Consider the following 20,503-nt stretch of genomic DNA (forward strand, 5'->3'; position numbering starts at 1 on the left):
AGGGGGGAGGGGGGGGGGAAAGTACCTGCGAGTGCAGTAGGTGGATGGAGATGCGGGTAATGGTAATAGGTTGGAGAGGAGGGTGGAATGGACAGGTGGGAAGGAGGATGGACCAAGTAGGACAGGCCATGAGGGCAGCGCCAAGTTGGAAGGTTGGATCTGGGATAAGGTGGGGGGAGAGAAAATGAAGAAACTGGTGAAATTCATATTAATGCCATGGGGTTGGAGGATAAGGCATTCTTCCTTCAGATGTCAGGTGGTTAGAGAGTGGCGATGGAGGAGGCCCAGGACCTGCATGTCCTTGTGGAGTGGGATGGGGAGTTGACGTGTTCGACCACGGGATGGTAGGGTTGATTGGTGCGAATCTCCCGGAGATATTCTCTGAAGCACTCTGCGAGTAGGTGTTCTGTTTCCCCAATGTAGAGGAGACTGCATCGTTAGCAATAGAAACAGTAAATGACTTGTGGAAGTGCAGGTGAAACTTTGATGGATTTGGAAGGCTTCTTTGGGGCCTTGGACGGAGGTGAGAGGGGAGGTATGGGCGCAGGTTTTGCAATTCCTGCGGTGGCAGGGGAAAGTGCCAGGAGGGGAGGGTGGGTTGGTGGGGGCGTGGACCTGGCGAGTGAGCTTCCAGATGAAAGGGGTAGCCATGGGCACACACATGGGCCCCAGCTATGCCTGTCTCTTTGTCGGTTACGTAGAACAGTCCATTTTCTGTAGTTATCCCGGCACCCTTCCCCACCTTTTCCTCCACTACATTGATGACTATATTGGCGCTACCTCGTGCTCCCACGAGGAGGTTGAACAGTTCATCAACTTCACCAACACATTCCACCCCGACCTTAAGTTCACCTGGACCATCTCTGACACCTCTGTCCCCTTCCTGGACCTCTCCAACTCCATCAACGGTGACCACCTCAACACGGACATCTTCTACAAATCCACTGACTCCCACAGCTACTTGGACTACACCTCCTCCCACCCTGCCTCCCTTATTCCCAATTCCTCTGCCTCCACCACATCTGCTCCCAGGAGGACCAGTTCCACCACTCAACACACCAAATGGCCTCTTTCTTTGGAGACTGCAATTTCCCCTCCCACATGGTTGATGATGCCCTCCAGCGCATCTCATCCACTTCCCACAGCTCTGCCCTCGAACTCCACCCCTCCAACCGCAACAAGGACAGAACCCCCCTGGTCCTCACCTTCCACCCCACCAATCTCGCAGGAATTGCAAAACCTGCACCCACACCTTCCCCCTCACCTCTGTCCAAGACCCCAAAGGAGCCTTCCACGTCCATCAAAGTTTCACCTGCACATCCACAAATGTCATTTACTGTATTCATTGCTCCTGAATTGGGGAGACAAGACGCCTTCTCCAGAGCGCTTCAGAAAACATCAATGGGACTCCGGCACCAATCAACCCCACTGCCCTGTGGCCGAACACTTCAACTCCCCCTCCCACTCCGCAAAGAACATGCAGGTCCTGGGTCTCCTCCATCGCCACTCCCTAACCACCTGACACCTGGAAAAAGAATGCCTCATCTTCTGCTTTGGGGTCCTCCAACCCCATGGTATCAATGTGGATTTCACTAGTTTCCTCATTTTCCCTCTCCCCACCTTAACCCAGATCCAACCTTCCAACTCGGCACCGCCCTCATGACCTGTCCTACCTGTCCATCTTCCTTCATCTATCTGCTCCACCCTCCTCTCTGACCTATCACCATTATCCCCACCTCCATATACCCATCGCAATCTCAGCTATCTTCCCCCAGCCCTGCCCCCTCCCATTTATCTCTCCACCACCTCCACTCACAAGCCTCATTGCTGATGAAGGGCTTTTGCCTGAAAAGTTGATTCTGCTGCTCCTAGGATGCTGCCAGACCCGCTGTGTTTTTCCAGCACCACGCTCTCGACTCTGATCTCCAGCATCTGCAGTCCTCACTTTAGCCTAGCACATTCTAGGCATCTACCCCCTTAATAGAAGAAAACTGCCTCATAAATCTCCTTTAAACATTTGTGTTCTTGCCTTAACTTATGTCACATAGTATTTGACATTTTCACCATGAGAACAAGACTCTGACTAAAAACCCTATCCATTGCCTCGCATCAGTTTGTATACTTCTATCAGGTTGCCCCTCAACCTCCAGCCTTCGAGCAAAAAGTATTCAGGTTTGTCCAACCTCTCCTTATAGCTAATATACTCCAATCCAGGCAACAACCTGGTCAACTTAAAATGAAATCCTGAAACAAGAAAGGAAATTGCTAGCAAAACTCAGCAGGTCTTGCAGCATCTGTGGGGAGAAAGCAGAGTCAATGTAAAGTCCTGGTAAATCTATTTGCACCTTCTCCAAAGCCTCCACATCCTTCCTATAGTGTAGCGACCAGAACTGCATACAATACTCTAAATGTGGCCGAACTAAAGTCTTATATAGCTGCAACATGACTTGTTAATTTTCATATTCAGTGCCAGAACTAATTAAGCCAAGCAGGCCATACATCATCTTTACTATCTTATCCACTTATGTTGCCACTTTCCAGGAGATATGGACTTGCATCCCAAGATCCTTCTATATCAATTCCCTAAGGGTCCTGCCATTTACTGGCTACTTTCCTCTTGCATTTGACCTCCCAAAATGCATCACTTCAGACTTGTCAGGATTGAATTCCATCTGCTTTTTCTCCACCCAACTTTCCAACTGATCTATATCCTGTTGTATCCTTTGACAAGCTTTCTCACTATCCACAACTCCACAAATTTTGTCTCATTTGAAAACTAATCAGATCACTTACATTTTCATCCAAACTATTATAAATGTATAATATGTAGTATTACAGGCAACAGTGGTCCCAATACTAATCCCTGAGAATACTGTTACTCGCAGACCTCCAGTCAGAAAAAACATCCTTCCACAACCACCCTCTGTCTTCTTTGATGTGAAGATGCTAGTGTTGACCTGGGGTGGACAAAGTTAAAAATCACACAACACCAGGTTATAGTCCAACAGATATATTTGGAAACACTAGCTTTCGGAGCACTGCTCCTTCATCAGGTGGTTGTGGAGCAGGATCATAAGACACTCTGTCTTATGATCATGCCCCACTGGTTACCTGATGAAGGAGTAGTGCTGCAAAAGCTAGGACTTCCAAATCAACGTGTTGGACAAAACCTGTTGTTGTGTGATTTTTAACTCTCTCTTTGACAAAGCCAATTTGTATTCAACTTAACAATTCAACATGGATCCCATGACTTAATCTTCTGGACCATCCTACTATGAGGGACATTGACAAATGCCTTAGTAAAGACCATATGGACAACATGCAACACTCTACAGTCTTTAATCATCTTTATTACTTCCTCAAAAAACTTAATCAAATTTGTGAGACAAGACCTCCCTCATGCAAAGGCATGCTGATTTTATTTTCATTCATTCATGTAATGAGGATATTGCTGACTGGGCCAACATTTATTGCCCATCCCTAATTACCCAGAGGGCAGTTAAGAGTCAACCACATTGTTGTGGGTCTGGAGTCACAGGTAGGCCAGACCGGGTAAGGATGACAGCTTCCTTCCCTAAAGGACACTATCCTTAGAGGTTCTACTTTTCAACTTTCTACACAACTTCCTAAATTCCCTTTGCAGGACCTCATCTCTATTTCTGACTATGTCATTAGTACCAGTGTACTCATGATCTCTGGCTTCTCCCTCATCTCCCACATTTCACAGGAGGAGCCTACTACTCCCCTAATTGCCATTACTATCCCACTAGTAACTATTGGATGAAAAAGAAGGATAGAACTGATCTTGCCGTACCTTAATGCTGGTTGCTGTCCTGAGTGAAGCCTGATACTCACCAAAGCCTGCACTTTGACCTCAACAGCAGCACTTCAAGCTCCCAGGCTCTTTCCACAATGACCGCTGCTAGGATGGCCCTATGGTTTGATGCTCTTCTCCCTGTTGAGCACCAGGTCCTGCATGATTTCCTTAGTTGTGCTGACTGAGTCAACTTCGACTAGAATCCTCCTCAGTCACTTCTCACTACCTCTCACTGGCAAGGCTAACATTTATTATCCACCCAAAAGTGCCCTCAAGAAAACTTTGACCTTGCTGCAGCCCATGTTGTCTCAGTGTGCTTTCAGTGTTGTTGGCCAGGATCTTGATCCAGTGACAGTGAAGAAATAATGATACATTTCCAAGCAATGGAAATGTGTGACCAGGGAGGGGAAAGTGCATTGCATTACATTATCACCACATGCATGCTCGATTTTTCAGCATTTATTTGATACATATTTCAATTCCTTTAATTGTTTCAAAGAAGTCTGACAAAAAAAAAGAATCCCTACAGTGTGGAAGTAGGCCATTTGACCCATCCACACTGACCCTCTGAAGAGCATCCCACCCAGACTCATAGAAAATTACAGAGGTGAACAGCAGTTGGACAATAGAGAGATTTGGAAAAAGGATGTGAATTTTAAAGTTGAGGTATTGAAAAGCTACACGCATCTGTGACTTTAAAAATTAATGAAGGTCTTTACCTACTCTTGCACATTCCAAATTAAGTGAAACATCTCATCCATTCCCCCTCTCTCATATCTCTCAAGGATTAGATACAGGTAAAAGTGAAGTACCTCGATAGCTCATAATTATCTCAGTCTCTGAGTTATGGTCTCTCCTCTCCCACAAGATCAGCCTATAATTTTTTGGATGGTTTCAGTGCTTTAAAGTTGAAGTTAAGGTCTTGTAAAACAAATAATTCGTGATAAACTGGGAGATTTCTTGCAGCTGAATTTGTAGGAGGTTAGTTCTCAAGTGAATTTCAGATTGACAAAGATTGGGGAATCCTTTTTCTCCCTGCTTTCAAAGTATTGCTGTTCATTGTCATTGCTGCCTGCATGGTTTGTGATCTGGCTTTCTGACTAGTGAACTATCTGCAAACAGCTATTAGCTGCTCCTTTAAATAAACCAAGGAAACATAGCCTATCAATTTTATAAGTCGGAAGTAATTTCTGAATTAGGCGTGGTGTTCACATTGATTCTTCTATCTTGTGTTGTGGTTTAATAGCTTTGAGAGTTTAGAGCAGTCATCAGCACACAGTGAGACTTCCATCTGCCACCACTTGAGTTTGATCTCTACATTTGCTTAGAATGAACCCTGGAGGTTGGCACTTCCAGACAATCTTAGTCATTTTGTGTTGACCAGACCTCAAACAGAGAGATACATGATTATTCTGGATGATTGGGAATGCTGACATTTAAATAGATTTTTTCTCGTGAGACTTGGTACTTCCTTTAACTCAAATTGCAAAGGTCATATGATGAGGGATTCTCGCAGTGAAGAAATGGAAGTGGAAGGAGAAGCCATTGCAGCTGATTCTCTGGGATATATAGGAATGGGATTGGGAAAGGACAGTCCCACACTGGATCATAAAATTAGAAGAACAGAAGTAGGACATTCCAGTCATTGGGTCTTCTCTGCCTTTTGATAATTATCAACTCTACTCTCCTGCCTTTCCCGCGGAAACCTTGATCCTTTTATAGTCAGAGAGTCATAGAGATATCCAGCACAGAAACTGACCCTTTGGTCCAACTCTTCCATGCAGACCAGATATCTGAACCTAATCTAGTCCCATTTGCCAACACTTGGTGCATATCTCTCGAAACCCTTCCTATTCATACACCCATCCAGATGCCTTTTAAATGTAATTATACCAGTCTCCACCACTTCCTCTGGCATCTCATTCCATACACGCACCACTCTGAGTGAAAAGGTTGCCCCTTAGGTCTCTTTTATATCTTTCCCCTCTCACCCTAAACCTATGCTCTCTAGTTCTGGACTTCCCCATCGCAGGGGAAAGACTTTGTCTATTTATCCTATCCATGCCCCTCATGATTTTATAAACCTATGTAAGGTCACTCCACAGCCTCCGATAGTCCTAGGAAAACAGCCCTAGCCTATTCAACCTCTCCCTGTAGCTCAACATCCTTGTAAATCTTTTCTGAACCCTTTCAAGTTTTACAACATCCTTCTGATAGGAAGGAGACCAGAATTGCATGCAATATTCCAAAAGTGGCCTAACAATGTCCTGTAATGTTGCAACATGACCTCCCAACTCCTGTACTCAATACTCTAACCAATAAAGGAAAGCATACCAAACACCTTCTTCACTATCCTATCCACCCACGACTCCACTCTCAAGGAACTATGAACCTGCACTCCAATGTCTCCCCAGGACCTTACCATTAAGTGTATAAGTCCTGCTCCTTGATATGCTTTTCCAAAATACCTCGCATTTATCAAAATTAAACTCCATCTGCCATTCCTCAGCCCATTTGTCCATCTGTATTGTGTGGTAACCTTCACTGTCCACTACTCCTCCAATTTTGGTGTCATATGCAAACTTACTAACCATACCTCTTAGATTCACATCCAAATCATTTATATAAATGACGAAAAGCAGTGGATCCAGCACCAATCCTTGTGGCATACCACTGGTCACAGGCCTCCAGTCTTGAAAAGCAACCTTCCATCACCACCCTCTTTCTTCTACCTTTTAGCCAGTTCTGTATCCAAATGGGTAGTTCTCCCTGTATTCCATGAGATCTTTATTGATTAAAAATCTGTCTCTTTCAGTCTTGATTATATTTAATAACCCAACCCTCCCCTCTGAGGTAAAGAATTCCATACATTTGTTACACTCTCAAAGAAGAAATTCCTCCTCATCTGTGTCTTAAATTTTCAATCCCTTATTGGTGAACTGTAAGCCTTGGGAAAAAAAAACTTTGCTTGATGTTAACTCTGACAGAATTTAAATTGTCAATTTTTACTGAGTGCTAGTTATAAACAGCAAACTAAATTAGGCTAAATTTGATAGGTACAAGTTAAATATTTAGACCTCCTTATCCAGGAGATGTATGTATTCTTGCCTTACTCAGAGGTGTTGTAAGAGGATGGAACAGTCAACATTGTTAGAGATTACAGACACCTAAAGGAGGATGTAGTGGGGGCTGATTTGATGTAAACATAATTCATGATTCCTCAGACACTAAAACAGTCCTTGTCTGTATGCAGCAATACATGAACAACCTCCAAACTTGGTTACAGTGCATGTAATATTCATGCCACAAAAGTGCTCTGACTATCTCTACCAAGAGAGAATCTAATCAGCACCCTTTGACATCAATGGCATTATCATCACTGAATCCTTCATTGTCAACAACCTGAACATTACCTTTGACCAGAAACTAGACTAAGACAACTGTACGTAAATACTGTGGCTACAAATGCAGGCCCAAAGCTAGGAATTCTGCAGGCAAATAATTTATTTCCTGACTCCTCAAAGCCCCTCTCGCATCTACAAGGCACATGTCAGATGTGAAATGTAATAATTCCCACTTGTCTGAGTGCATTTCTAACACCACTCAGGTGGGTAGACACGATCCAGGACAAAGCAGCTTAATTGATTGACAATGCTTCAGCACTTCCAACATTTACTCACTCCATCACTGATCCTTATACACTGTCTTCTAAACCAGCCACCTCCACTACCTTGAAATACAAGGGCAGAAAATGTGTTAGATTACCACAATTCTGACTTAAAACTGTTCCTTCACTTATGTTGGGTCAAAATCCTTCACTGTCCTTGATCATAGCACTACTGGTGTACTTGTGCCACCTGGTATAAGATAGTTACAATGGTTTAAGAGGGCAGCTCATTACAGACAATTTAAAAGAATAAAAACAATCTTAATTTGGCATGATTACAGTCACAAAAAGCATTACTTGTGACTTTGATTGCAGAGAGCTGGAGGAGGATGTAACAGGAACTAATTTAATGTTGAGCATTACTTGTGATTCATTGCATTTGTAGTTCAAACATAGTTTCAGGAAAGCTTTGAAAGGGTTTGTGAAGTAACAACACACTCAAGTACGTGATAGGTATTACAGAGAAAAGAGAGGCTCAGTTTAAAAGGATTTACAGACTATACTACCTTACGTTTTGAAAATATTTATTTATTTAGATTTATTTCAGTTGTTTTAATTTTTTGCTTTTGGTATTTGTTTTTTTCCATCTCAGTAATATACTTGTAAACACATATCTACATTTTGCTGCTGATATTCATATTTTGAATTTCTTTTGACAGAGGGTGTGTTCTACATCACAGTCTCAGCTTTCAATGAGTTCTACAATGCTACTAATGAACTTGGTGCTTATTATGTGCAATTAGTTCCAGAAGGCCTGCTATTGACCATGAATTCCAGTGTAATCCACAAAAATGAAGTCATTCTGTTCAGTGCAATACTAAGGAAAGGAACTGATGTGACTTACAGCTGGAACATGGGTGATCAAACTTCCTATGTAGATGAAGGTAAGTTAAGAAAAATGAAGTTGCCCTCACATCAAAACTTCAATGCATTTAAAGGATTAAATGTTCCAAGGCTACCATTGTGGCATTTCAGCATTATTCTTTGTGTGTGATTCATGTTATGATCTTCTTTCTCCACTTCAGGTCCTACAATCAAGCACAAGTTTTTGTCTGCTGGAATCTACAATGTCACAGTAAATGCAAGGAATAAAGTGGGGCTGGTCTCAACTTACGTAAATATAGCTGTGCTCTACAGAATGCAGCGTAAGAAATACCTTTGCATTCTCTTTTACATGACTTTACATGGATAGGACATTTTTAATATGAGTAAATAATGGCTCAGGTGGGGAATGAGAGGTGTGGTAAGTGGACTTAATGTTGCACTGATTTTTAAAAATTTTGTTTGTGGGAAGTGAGCCTAGCTGGCCACCACAAATTGCCTTTGAAAAGCAATCATGAGTTGTCTTTCTCTACTGCTGCAGCCTGATTGGGTGTTGTGGGGTGGGGGTGGGAGGCGGAGATGTTGTGGCGGCAACGCTACAGGTTTTATAATGTCTGGGTTAGGAAGGGAATTCCAGAATTTTCAGTATGTTTCTGCTGTCGTTGTGTTTCTAAACGGCAGAGGTCACAAGTTTGTGAGTTGCTACCATTGTACATTAGTCATGAAGGCACTGAATTTTGAAGGTAGTGGATGGGAAGCCAATCAAGAAAGCTGAAATATCCTGAACAATGTTGAGCTTTTTGAGTATTGTTGGAGCTGCAGTCATCCATTGCAATTAAATATTCTGTCACACTTTTGGGTTATGCCTTCTGTAGATGGTGGACAAGCTTTTGGAGAGTTGGGAGTTGAATTACTCACCGTGGAATCCCCAGCTTCTGACCTGCTCTTATAGCCATATTATCTTATCTGTTGGAAGAAGGTCATTGAATGGTCATTGGTTGAGAATGGTTGGACCTTAGACGCTACTGAGGAGCTCCCAGTGGTGTCCTGGGATTGAAATGATTGACAATCACAATCATACCTTTTGTGTGAGGTGATCCATAAAATCATGGAATCATACAATCCAAAAGAGGCCCTTCAGCCCATCAAGTCTGTACCATCAAAAACTACCTTCAGTAGTCCCACTTACCTGCACTAGGTGCGTAACCTTGGAGAGTTTATCTTGGTTCCCATTGACTCTAGGTTAGTTCGGAGAAAGTGAGGACTGCAGATGCTGGAGGATCAGCATCAGAAAGAGTGGTGCTGGAAAAGTGCAGCAGGTCAGACAGCATCTGAAGAGCAGGAGAGTCAACATTTCTAGTGTACGCCCTTCATCAGGAATTCCTAAAATATTGACTCTCCTGCTCCTCGGACACTTCCTGATCTGCTGTGTTTTTCCAGCGCCATCTTTTCTGACGAGTTTTGTTAGGACTCAGTGATACCACACTCAGTCGATGCTGCCTGTCAAGGGCAATCACTCTTACCTCACTTTTGGTGTTCATCACTTTTTTTCCATTTTGGACCAAGGATGTGATGAGATAAGGAGCTGAGTGGCTCTGATGGAACTCAAGTGGAGCATCAATGAGCAGAACATTACAGTAACTTAGTGGTCAGCACTGTTGCCTCACAGCGTGTGAGGGACCTGGGTTCAATTCCAATCTTGGGTGACTGTGTGGCGTTTGCATGTTCTCCCTGAGCCTGCGTGGGTTTCTCCTGGGCATTCTGCTTTTCTCCCACAGCCCAAAGATGTGCATGTTAGGTAGGTTAGCCATGTTAAATTGCCCCTTAGTTTCCAGGATTCTGCAGATGAGGTGGGCTAACCATGGTAAATGCAATGTTCCAGGGATGGGATGGTCTTCGGAGGGTCAGTGCAGACTCAATGGGCCAAATGGTCTTTGTTTGCGCTCTAGGGATATTAAGGTTAATGCTGCGTAAATACAACTTGACACCAGTGTCAGTGACCCTTTCCCTCACTTCATTGATGATTAAGAGTAGATTTTTAGACTTCATATGTTGCTTTTTGCTTCAGGAACTGAAGTTTCATGGCATTTAAGTTGGCAGGATAAAGACTTCATGGTGATCATAAAACTGTTTGGTATGTTTGGGCTCTGCACTTTTCAGTGTGAATGTATCCACATATTAAACTATCCCCAGTGTGATACCAACAAGGTATTTTGACCAGAAAAACGACAAGCTAATAGTTTAGCAAAATGTGATATATCAAAATAAATTCTGAGATTCTGGTATTGAGATTATTGTGTTAAAGCAGAGAGTGCTTCACTCAGCAGCTGGTTTTTTTCCTCTTGGTATGGGGATATTTGATATTAACCTGGATTGTCCACAATGGAAAGCTGATTCCTTGGAGATCTGTCAGAATAAATTTATAGTTCACAGCAGAAACCTTGCTGCTGGAACCTCCTGGCTCCCTCCAAGTTACTATTTGCCACTGTAGGATGGACAAACTGCCCGACTGCAGAGTTTCTATCACAGGCAAGCATGAACAATGGAAACTCTCAGCTCTGCCCTGAGGCCAACTCTGAGGATTGGCCAGCAGCAGTGGGATAGGACCCTTAACTAACTCTTAGATGGATACTTAAGAGCTTCAGTTGTCCTCATGAGTAAATAGTAGTTATAACAAAATATAATTAAATGTTTAAATGAACCAACTTTGTTGTTTTGCAGCTGTTTATATCTTTACAAATAAGACTATATACGCTACCTTTTCTGACATCGTGTTCACAGCAATAACTGCAGAGGATGACCCTTTGCAGTTTGCCTGGCATTTTGGAGATAAACCACCAGTGAAAACTACATCGAGAACAATAACTACAAGATATTCCACCCCAGGAAGGTAATGATAAATTACTGAAATTTGTTGACTTGATTTCATATCTAACCTAGTTTTTGCATCAAGACTAAAATGTAAGATCTCAAGTTGTGTTAATATCTCCTTTGATATATAAAGCAAAGGCCTAAAAGATATGATGAAGTAGGCTCTCTTAAATGGGCAATCCCTTTTTTAATACAGTTCCCTCGATCTAGATTCTCCTCCAAGAAGAAATATCCTTTCTTCTTAAATGCTGTCAAGACCCCTCAGATCTAACATGCTTCAATAAGTTATCTTTTACATTCCTGAACTCCAGTAGATATAAGCCTAGCCTGATCAATCTTTGCTCATGATACATTTTTCCTGTTCCAGGTATTAGTCCAGTAAATCTTCTCTGAACAAGCTCCAATGTGGTTACATTGTTCCTTAAATAAGGTGATTAGTACTTTGTGCACACTCCAGACATAGTCACTCCTTTGTCCTGTAAAACCAAAGCATAAACTCCCTTCTTTGGCATTCAGTTTCCCTCACAATAAATGATAATATTCTACATTGAACGTTTGGAATAGAAAAAAACCTTAATCACTTAAGAGATGCTTACCAACTAATCCATTTCTCCCATTATCAGATTCACTTCCTGGAGACTGAAAACATTTAGGCTAAAGTAAATCCAAGATTACTATAAAGGAAACTAAACAATTCAAACAAAAATGGTAATTTCATTAAGATGTAACAGATTTAAGCAAGTGTGAAGGCAGGGGAAGGTGTGGGAGTTTGAAGTGGCAATAAGGGAAGAACGAATGGGAAGGTTTGATCGGATTGGTGGGAGAAACTATGAGATGACAAAAGGCATGATGGAGCAAGGCAAAATGTAAGGTTAAATAAAAAGTAAAAAAATAAAAGATGAGTCCAAAGAAACTTTTAAAAAACATAAGCATTGTAATTACCAACTGCCATTTTATGAAAAAATGGAAGCAGAAATTATGGTCTAAAAGTGTTGAACATAAAATTGGGTCTGGATAGCTTGAAGTCTCTCATTAAAATATAAGGAACTGTTCCATGTGTTTCATTGATCTTCATTCAACAGTATTGTGTACCAAAGACAGTGTGGGTGGAATGGAATATCAAAGTAAGATGCTTGCAGATGGAACAGAGGTGTTTTTCTTAAACGTACTCCCAATCAAAGTTTGGTCTTCTCAATGTAGAGGTAGCCACACCATTAGTAGTTTTGAATAAAGGGCAGATAAGTTAATGTTTTGCCTGGAAAGTGATTTTGAGTCTTGGAGTAATGGAAAGGGAGAAGGCAGAGGACAGGCACATGCAATGGGAAGATGCTCTTATCAAGGGAAGGCAGTGTTGGGGTTGATTGAAGAGTCGACCGGGATATCACAGATGGAATGGTCCCTTCAGAATTCTGAAGACAGATGGAAAGGGCAGTTATGTCTGTTAATTGTATGGTGTTAGAGGTGATAGTAGATGAATTTGAATATTCATGGAGTTGTAAGATGAGAACAAAAAGCGCCCTTCATGGTTGTGGGGGTGGAGAATATGGAGGATGGAAGGAAAGAAGCAGCCAGATTAGAAATGTGTTCTTGACTTTGACATTGTAATCAATTCAAAAAAATAAACACACCTTAGACACCATTGAACAGGGGTTTTCAGGCACTTTTGTGACTGCATGGTTTTAATTAATGTAACTAATATTGTTTGTGTTTTGCAGGTATAATGTGGTAGTAAATGCCTCAAACCAGATTAGTTCTTTCACATCAAACATCTACCCCATAGAGCTACAGCAGGTAGTTGAACCGAACAGGCTCCGAATGAACAACCAAGATCTTACTTCAGTTCTTTTAAACTCCAGTGTTACTATGGAAGTGCGCATTAACTATGGAACCAATCTCACTTATTTGTGGAATTTTGGTGATGGCACTGTGACGATTGGGAACAGGAGAGAGTTTCACAGTTACGATAGGTATGGAGATACTGCTGTTAGGTTAAAATCTTTGAGGAGGGTTCATGGAAAGACATACTTTGCAAATGAGGATTTTGTGGTTCTGATTTTTAAAAAAGTGTTTTATTTTCTGTGCATTTCATCAAATATTTTATGTAATTATTTTGTATATGCTCATGTATTGTAGTTTACAATGTATTAGATCACCTCATAAAAGCAATTGCTTGAGCATTGGTTGCCAAAAACATGGTTGCCAAGACTGATTTCATTTCCACTGTAACAGTGAATTATGTGTTCCTGCTCATAAACTGCATCTGGTGATTCCTTGAAAGTGTACAAGTGGCCATTAGGTGAGTGCAGGCTTCGACTTGGTTGTAATGCCCTCCTATCAGCCACCCTTGGTGTCAAAGTACTTGTATTGGCTGGCCCGTGAAGATTGGCTGCTTGGACAGTAATTTAGAAGGCACCTGAATCTACTGGAGAATAGAGTATAAACATTAAATAGCCAGATCACTTAACAGGACAGCATTGGCTATTTTCTGCAAGCATATGCGAACAAATGTATCAACAGTAAAATTATTTGTTTTAGATGGCAGGGACAGGGAAGTTCATTAACTGGAAAAGATTTTCTGAAGAATAGATGTCACTGTTACAGATGAGTGCCACCCGTTGAGAGAAATTTCTCCATTAAGTAACACCATCAAGGGATTAATTGATAAAGTATTAATTATTGAATAGTAACTCAATTGTACAATGTCGCTACTCTGATCTGTGTGATCATTTTATCTGTGCTGTTTCTTAAATAAAGATTGGATCCAAGTGAAGCACTGTCACATTGATGATAAAATCATGAGGGGCATGGATAGGGTAAATAGACAAAGTCTTTTAGCTGGGGAGGAGGAGTCCAGAACTAGAGGGCATGGATTTAGGGTGAGGGGGGAAAGATATAAAAGAGACCTAAGGGGCAACTTTTTCATGCAGCGGGTGGTGCATGTATGGAATGAGCTGCCAGAGGAAATGGTGGAGGCTGGTACAATTACAACATATAAAAAGCATGTGGATTGGTAAATGAATACGAAGACTTTAAAGGGATATGGGATGGTGCTGGCAAATGAGACTAAATTAATTTAGGATATCTGGCCAGCATGGAGGAGTTGGACCAAAGGGTCTGTTTCCGTGCTGTACAGCCCTATGACTCTATCTCTGCATAGCCATTTGTCAACATTCCCCGAACCATTGACTAACATTTTAGAGGTCTAAAACCATTCTGAATGTCTGTTAATGCCTGGGGATATAGGAAGTGTTTGGTGTTAATTTGACAAAGGTGATCTATTTTACATTTCAGTGCTTTTTGAAGAATAAATCATGCCCAACAAAGCTGAAAATGACTTTTTTAAAAAGCTTTTTGTCTTTAACTCATTTACCAGAATACAAATATGCTATTTATGTGGTATGAAAAGGGAATGCTGATTGGTTGGCAAATGAGCTTTGATCAATAGAGTATTTGCCAAGGAAATTGCAACAATGAGATGGTGACAGACAGTTAACTGCCACTTTATTGAATTTGTTGAGTCATATTAAACAGCATATTCTTCGGCTGTTTGCAGCAACCAAGATATTATCTATACCCATTCATCCTATGCTCGAGTAGTTCAAAACACAGTGACCAAGATTAGATGTGATTCCATGATTGCACAACTTTTGCAACATAATGCTGTGTGTGTGAAAAATTGCATTAACACCCAGTTAAAAAAAGTCAGTTGGGATTGCTGCATGATGCACTTGGGTATATTGGAAGCTGCATATATTAACTCACAGGGCCCTGTTCTATGCAAACTCAAATAACGTGTACACGCATTGTTTTTCTTTCAACTCAGCATGGTCAAACCCAGTCTTTGGATTATTTCTCAGTGCAATTCCTTGATCAGTGAGAGGTGACCTGCTTAATTGAAAATTTAAACCAAGCTTGACAGTTAATTATCAATCAGCTTCTAACTGGTGCATTCTCCAGAGCAATGGCTCAACCAGCTAGAGTCCACTTGCCAAATAGTCAGCACTTTCCCTTCGCGCAGTTTAAATTGTTTTCCCTTTACAGTACATTGACATTTCTTGTGAAATGTCCTGACGAGTGCAAGATGAAAAGCTTTGTCAATATTCAGGTTCTGAATTACTAAACTCGTACTTTTTAAAAATTTGTTTACTGAATGAAGGCATTGCTGTCTAGGCCAGCATTTATTGCCCATTCCTAATTGCCCAGAGGGCAGTCAAGAGTCATCTGTATTGCTGGGGTTCTGAGTCACATGTCAACCAGACCAGATAAGGATGGTGATTTCCTTCCCTCAATGCCATTTGGAAACCAGATGGTTTTTTTCCAACAAGTGACAATGGTTTTGTGGTCATCATTAAACGCCTGATTCCAGATTTTTATGGAATTCAACTTTCACCATCTGCCACAGCAGGATTTGAACTCGGGTCCCCAGAACATTACCTGCATCTCTAGATTAATAGTTCAGTGATGATACAACTAGGCTATCATCTCCCCTAATCTGACAATATCATATTTGAAAATATGAGTCCCGTATTTAATGTGTAAAGACTTACTGAAAAATTGTATCGCACATTAAACACAACTTCAAAACATCTTCTTTGAAAATAATTTCACTATTTTCTGTCATGTGCAGGTTTCAGAAGTGAAGGATAATTTTTCTTTCATGACAGAAATTTTGTATATGCGACTATATGTGTTATCTTCTTTCGGCAGAGAAGGAGAATTTACAGTTCATGTAATCATCTTTAACAATGTGAGCTCTGCCTCACTCTCTGGCCAGCTTTTTGTCATTTCTGAAAATTGCCAGCCACCTCCAGTGAAAAGCTATGGTCCATCAAAAATAGAGGTACAGTGAATTATTATTTAATTGCAAGGAATTTATAATTGAAATAAAGTTATCATAAACTATGAACTTTCCAACACATTCGATATGCTAAATTTCAATTTTTTTTTTCTTCTCCAGTCACATTAGACATGTGCAATCAAGCACAATATTCAGCTGAAACAGGTTGGAGTGCACGAGGATTTGAGAGGAGATGGGTGAGGGCATGAAGTCGATAGTTAGCTGGGATAGTTAGGTGTGACAGGAAGGGGATAGGGAATGAAGAGGAGAGGGAAGAAAAGGAGAAAATGGCAGGAGAGAGGCAAGAGAAAGTAAGAAATTTATAAGTCTACAGGACAGAAAAGGCCTTTCAGCCAATCATGTTTCTGCTGGTCAAAGAGAAGCTACGAACAATTCTAATTCAGTTTTCCAACACTTGATCAAATCCTTGTATGCCTTGGCATTGCAAATGCACATTGACATAGTTCTCAACTGTTATTAGGATTTCTGCCTCTACTACCCTCACAGATGGTGAATTCCAGATTCCTCAGCTCATCTTGGTGAAAAATCATTCCTCACATCAATTTAACTTAATCTTAACAGTGGATGTTGCAGTGTTGAGACAATATGGTTGCCTTCCCTTTTGGATAATGGGCGAAGCTGAGATGGCTAAGCTCTTGACTCTTAAATTTGGATTTGTTTTCTCAACATGTTCCTCATAACAGGGGCAGTGGTCTGTTGGATGGTAAGGTGAGAGAATGTAACAAGAAATGCTCAATGTACAGGGATGAAGATACAAAGAGAGACGAAATTTGTAAGAGTAGATGGTTATGAGGTGATGTAGATCATTTTGTCATGCTAAATGTTCCATAATGTTAGTTCAAATTTTAAAGACAAATTTCATTCACATAGTATGGAAGAAGTGAGTAGCTGGAGGGAGAGAAAATGAGATCATGGCTCAGGATGAGGTTGACCGTTTAGCATTGAGATGAGAATATATTTCTTACTCAAGGTGATGTGAAAGTTAGGAATTATTAATCCAGACAGCTTTGTGTGCTCAGTTCTTGAGTGTATTGAAGAGTGAGAGTGATATATTTTTGGAGATTTAAAGAATCAAATGAAAAGTGGATAGGAAAGGGAAATGAAATTGAGATGGGAGATGAATCATGATTTTAGTAAATGGCAGAGGTGGGATGGTCAACTATTGTTGCAGTTATAATTACTTGTATTTACAAAGTATCTACAACAGAGAAAGATTCACCAGGTACTATTCAGGCACATTATCTAACTTATACACTTAATGGTAAGGTCTTGGGGAGTTTGCTGAACAAAGACACCTTGGAGTGCAGGTTCATAGCACCTTGAAAGTGGAGTCGCAGGTAGATAGGATAGTGAAGAAGGCATTGGTATGCTTTCCTTTACTGGTCAAAGAATTGAGTACAGGAGCTGGGAGGTCATGTTGCAGCTGGATATGACGTTGGTTAGGCCACTTTTGAAATACTGTGTGCAATTCTGGTCTCCCTCATATCAGAAGGATGTTATGAAACTTTAAAGCGTTCAGAAAATATTTACAAGGATGTTGTCAGGGTTGGAGGATTTGAGCAACAGGAAGAGGATGAATAGGCTGGGGCTGTTTTCGCTGGAGCATTGGAGGCTGAGAGGTGACCTTATAGAGGTTTATAAAATCATGAAGGGTATGGATAGGATAAATAGACAAGGTCTTTTCCCTGGAACGGAGGACTAGAGGGTATAGGGTTAGGATGATAGAGTAAAGATATAAAAGGGATCGAGGGGGCAACTTTTTCTCACAATGAGTGGTGTGTGTGTATGGAATGAGCTGCCAGAGGAAGTGGTGGAGGCTGGTAAAATTACAACATTTAAAAGGCACCTGGATGGGTATATGAATAGGAAGGGTTTAGAGGGACATGGGCCAAGTGCTGACAAATGGGACTAGAATATCTGTTCGGCATGGAGGAGTTGGACTGATGGGTCTGTTTCCATGCTGTTCATCACTATGACTCTATGACTCAAAATTTGGCACTGCATCATAAAAGGAAATATTTGGCAAATGTCTGAAAGCTTACTCAAATATAATAAACAGGCCACAATTATTGAAACAGAAATGTCTGAGAGTTTTGGAGATGGAGATTACATTTACAGAAGTGGGATATGGGGAACCTGAAGCCCATATCCCCCCCGCCAAATGAAAATACTGTCATGTTATCTGCGTGGCTCCTAATGTACAATGAAATATAAATGTGATAATAAGCTTGTTAACTGATGATAAATCTCTCACTGTTGCAAGATTAAGGTCAATGCTTTTCATGCAGGTTAGAAGATATCAGTCTTTCAAGCTTGGAGTTACATTTGAGAGTGAGTTTGCCTGTAACATCTCCAGAGGTATTCAGTACACCTGGTCCTTCTTTCAGCCAGACAGTTCGCTGGTCACATTATCACAGATTGATGTTAACAAACAGTCTATACTCATTCCAGGCTATCTACTGGATTACGGAAACTACCTTGCAATTGCCAGGGTAAGAAATTAGTCTGATAGTGCAATCTGCATTCATTCCATTAAAAGTGCATTTGATTTTTGTAGGATTTGTTTAAAGTGCTTGAGACCAAGTGTGAAGAATAACATTGTGTCTTCATTCAAATTCCAGCAGCTGCCATGCTGTGAGGGCATGTGTCAAGGCCTCTGGAATGCTGGCCTGATAATAAACTACCATGTTACTGCCTCTCCTTGTGTGTTTCAGAGATGCCCCAGATAAATATTTAGAAGTTTGGCAATTTGTGCTATTTAAGTGAAAGCGCATATTTTTCAAAAACTATTGAACACGAAGTGTCCTTAGTGTTTACTACTCTTGTACTGTTTAACTGTTATCATTTAATGGCCAAATTTAAAGTTTCTCATATCAAGTGCACTCCTTCATAGTCTTATCTGAATTTTCAGCCTGGTTTATGTACTTAAATCCAGGAATGTGGATGATTAATGATAAGATGGAGATGTAGTTTATTTTTAAGTTAGATTACTTACAGTGTGGAAACAGGCCCTTCGGCCCAACAAGTTCACACCAACCCACCGAAGCGCAACCCACCCAGACCCATTCCCCTACATTTACCCCTTCACTTAACACTACGGGCAATTTAGCATGGCCAATTCACCTAACCTGCACATTTTTGGACTGTGGGAGGAAAGTGGAGCACCAGGAGGAAACCCACGCAGATATGGGGAGAATTTGCAAACTCCACACAGTCAGTCGCCTGAGGCGGGAATTGAACCCGGGTCTCTAACGCTGTGAGGCAGCAGTGCTAACCACCGTGCCGCCCACAAGTTAATGTTTACTGATATTATGTCATGACTGTAATATTACTGGAGGAACTTAATCATTTTTTTGTATTACTATTGCCTGGTCTGACATTTATTACTGTGAGGGAAGAAGGAAAATTTATTTGAGAACCTTAAGTAAGTTTATACAAGATCTTGAATGAGTAGTTGTCTGTTATGCAATTGTCCAATTTCAGTCATCTTGAATTATTTTTCTACTGCAGGTTCAAATTGTTGGCAGCGTGGTTTATAACAACTATACTGTAAATGTTGAGATCCTTCCTACCCCACCAGTGAGTCTCATTTCAGGTGGTACACAACTCTTTATGACCTATAATCATGAGTCCATCATAAGTTTGAATGGATCAGAATCATATGATCCGGACTATCCAGGTACTGCAGACCTCAGGTGAGTCATAATGGAAATTTGATTTGTGATTTAATTTAACAGGGAATCAGCAAGACCTTGCATTTATATAACAACACTGCAGTGTTGGAAAAACAATAGCAACAGTTCTTGGAATTGGAAGGAAAGCTCAAAAGCATGACTGAAACTTAACAAAAATGTGGATTTGGGAAAAAAAAAGTCAGAAGTAGTGAAAGTGGATTGAAGAAGTTTTTTAGTTCAGGACCAAGTCAGTTGAAGATCCAAAACACAATAATGAGGCTACGGCAAGAGGACTTAGTAGTTCTAAAATGATGGGTGAGGAAAGGCATATGTGCTGGAGGAAGTTTGGACAATTTGGGATTAATGATGCAAGGCGACTTAAAAAGGGCAAGTATTTCAGTTTACTGCATTAGAGGATAATAAGCTAATGTAAGGTGGTGTGGATGGTCAGCAAATAATAATAGATGTGGCGAAAGTGAGGACTGCAGATGTTGGTGATTAGAGTCGAGAGTGTGGAATAACAGGTCAGGCAGCATCCGAGGACCAGGAGAAACGACATTTCAGGCAAAAGCCCTTGATCAGGAATGAGGTTGTGAGCTGAGGGGATGGAGAGACAAATAGGAGGGGTTAGGGCTGGGGGGAAGATAGTTGAGAGTGTGATAGGTTAGATGGAGGTGGGGGTAACGGTGACTGATCAGAAAGTAGGGTGGAGTGGATAGGTGGGAAGGAAGATGGAAAGGTCATGAGGGTGGTGCCAAGTTGGAAGGTTGGAACTGGGATAAGGTTGGGAGAGG

General features: G+C 41.2%; 1 protein-coding gene across 1 annotated transcript in view; it reads left to right on the plus strand.

Moving 5' to 3' along the window:
- Positions 1-20,503, plus strand: part of LOC122550249 (polycystic kidney disease protein 1-like 1) — a 291,308-nt gene that overhangs the window by 113,467 nt on the left and 157,338 nt on the right. The window contains exons 15-21 of the mRNA XM_043691004.1: positions 8,144-8,368; positions 8,510-8,629; positions 11,028-11,196; positions 12,893-13,144; positions 15,885-16,017; positions 18,324-18,527; positions 19,546-19,730. Coding sequence (XP_043546939.1) covers positions 8,144-8,368; positions 8,510-8,629; positions 11,028-11,196; positions 12,893-13,144; positions 15,885-16,017; positions 18,324-18,527; positions 19,546-19,730 — 1,288 coding nt within the window. The remainder of the gene's footprint in view (positions 1-8,143; positions 8,369-8,509; positions 8,630-11,027; positions 11,197-12,892; positions 13,145-15,884; positions 16,018-18,323; positions 18,528-19,545; positions 19,731-20,503) is intronic.

The sequence above is a fragment of the Chiloscyllium plagiosum genome, chromosome 5, assembly GCF_004010195.1.
Source record: "Chiloscyllium plagiosum isolate BGI_BamShark_2017 chromosome 5, ASM401019v2, whole genome shotgun sequence".
In the NCBI taxonomy this organism is placed as follows: Eukaryota; Metazoa; Chordata; class Chondrichthyes; order Orectolobiformes; family Hemiscylliidae; genus Chiloscyllium; species Chiloscyllium plagiosum.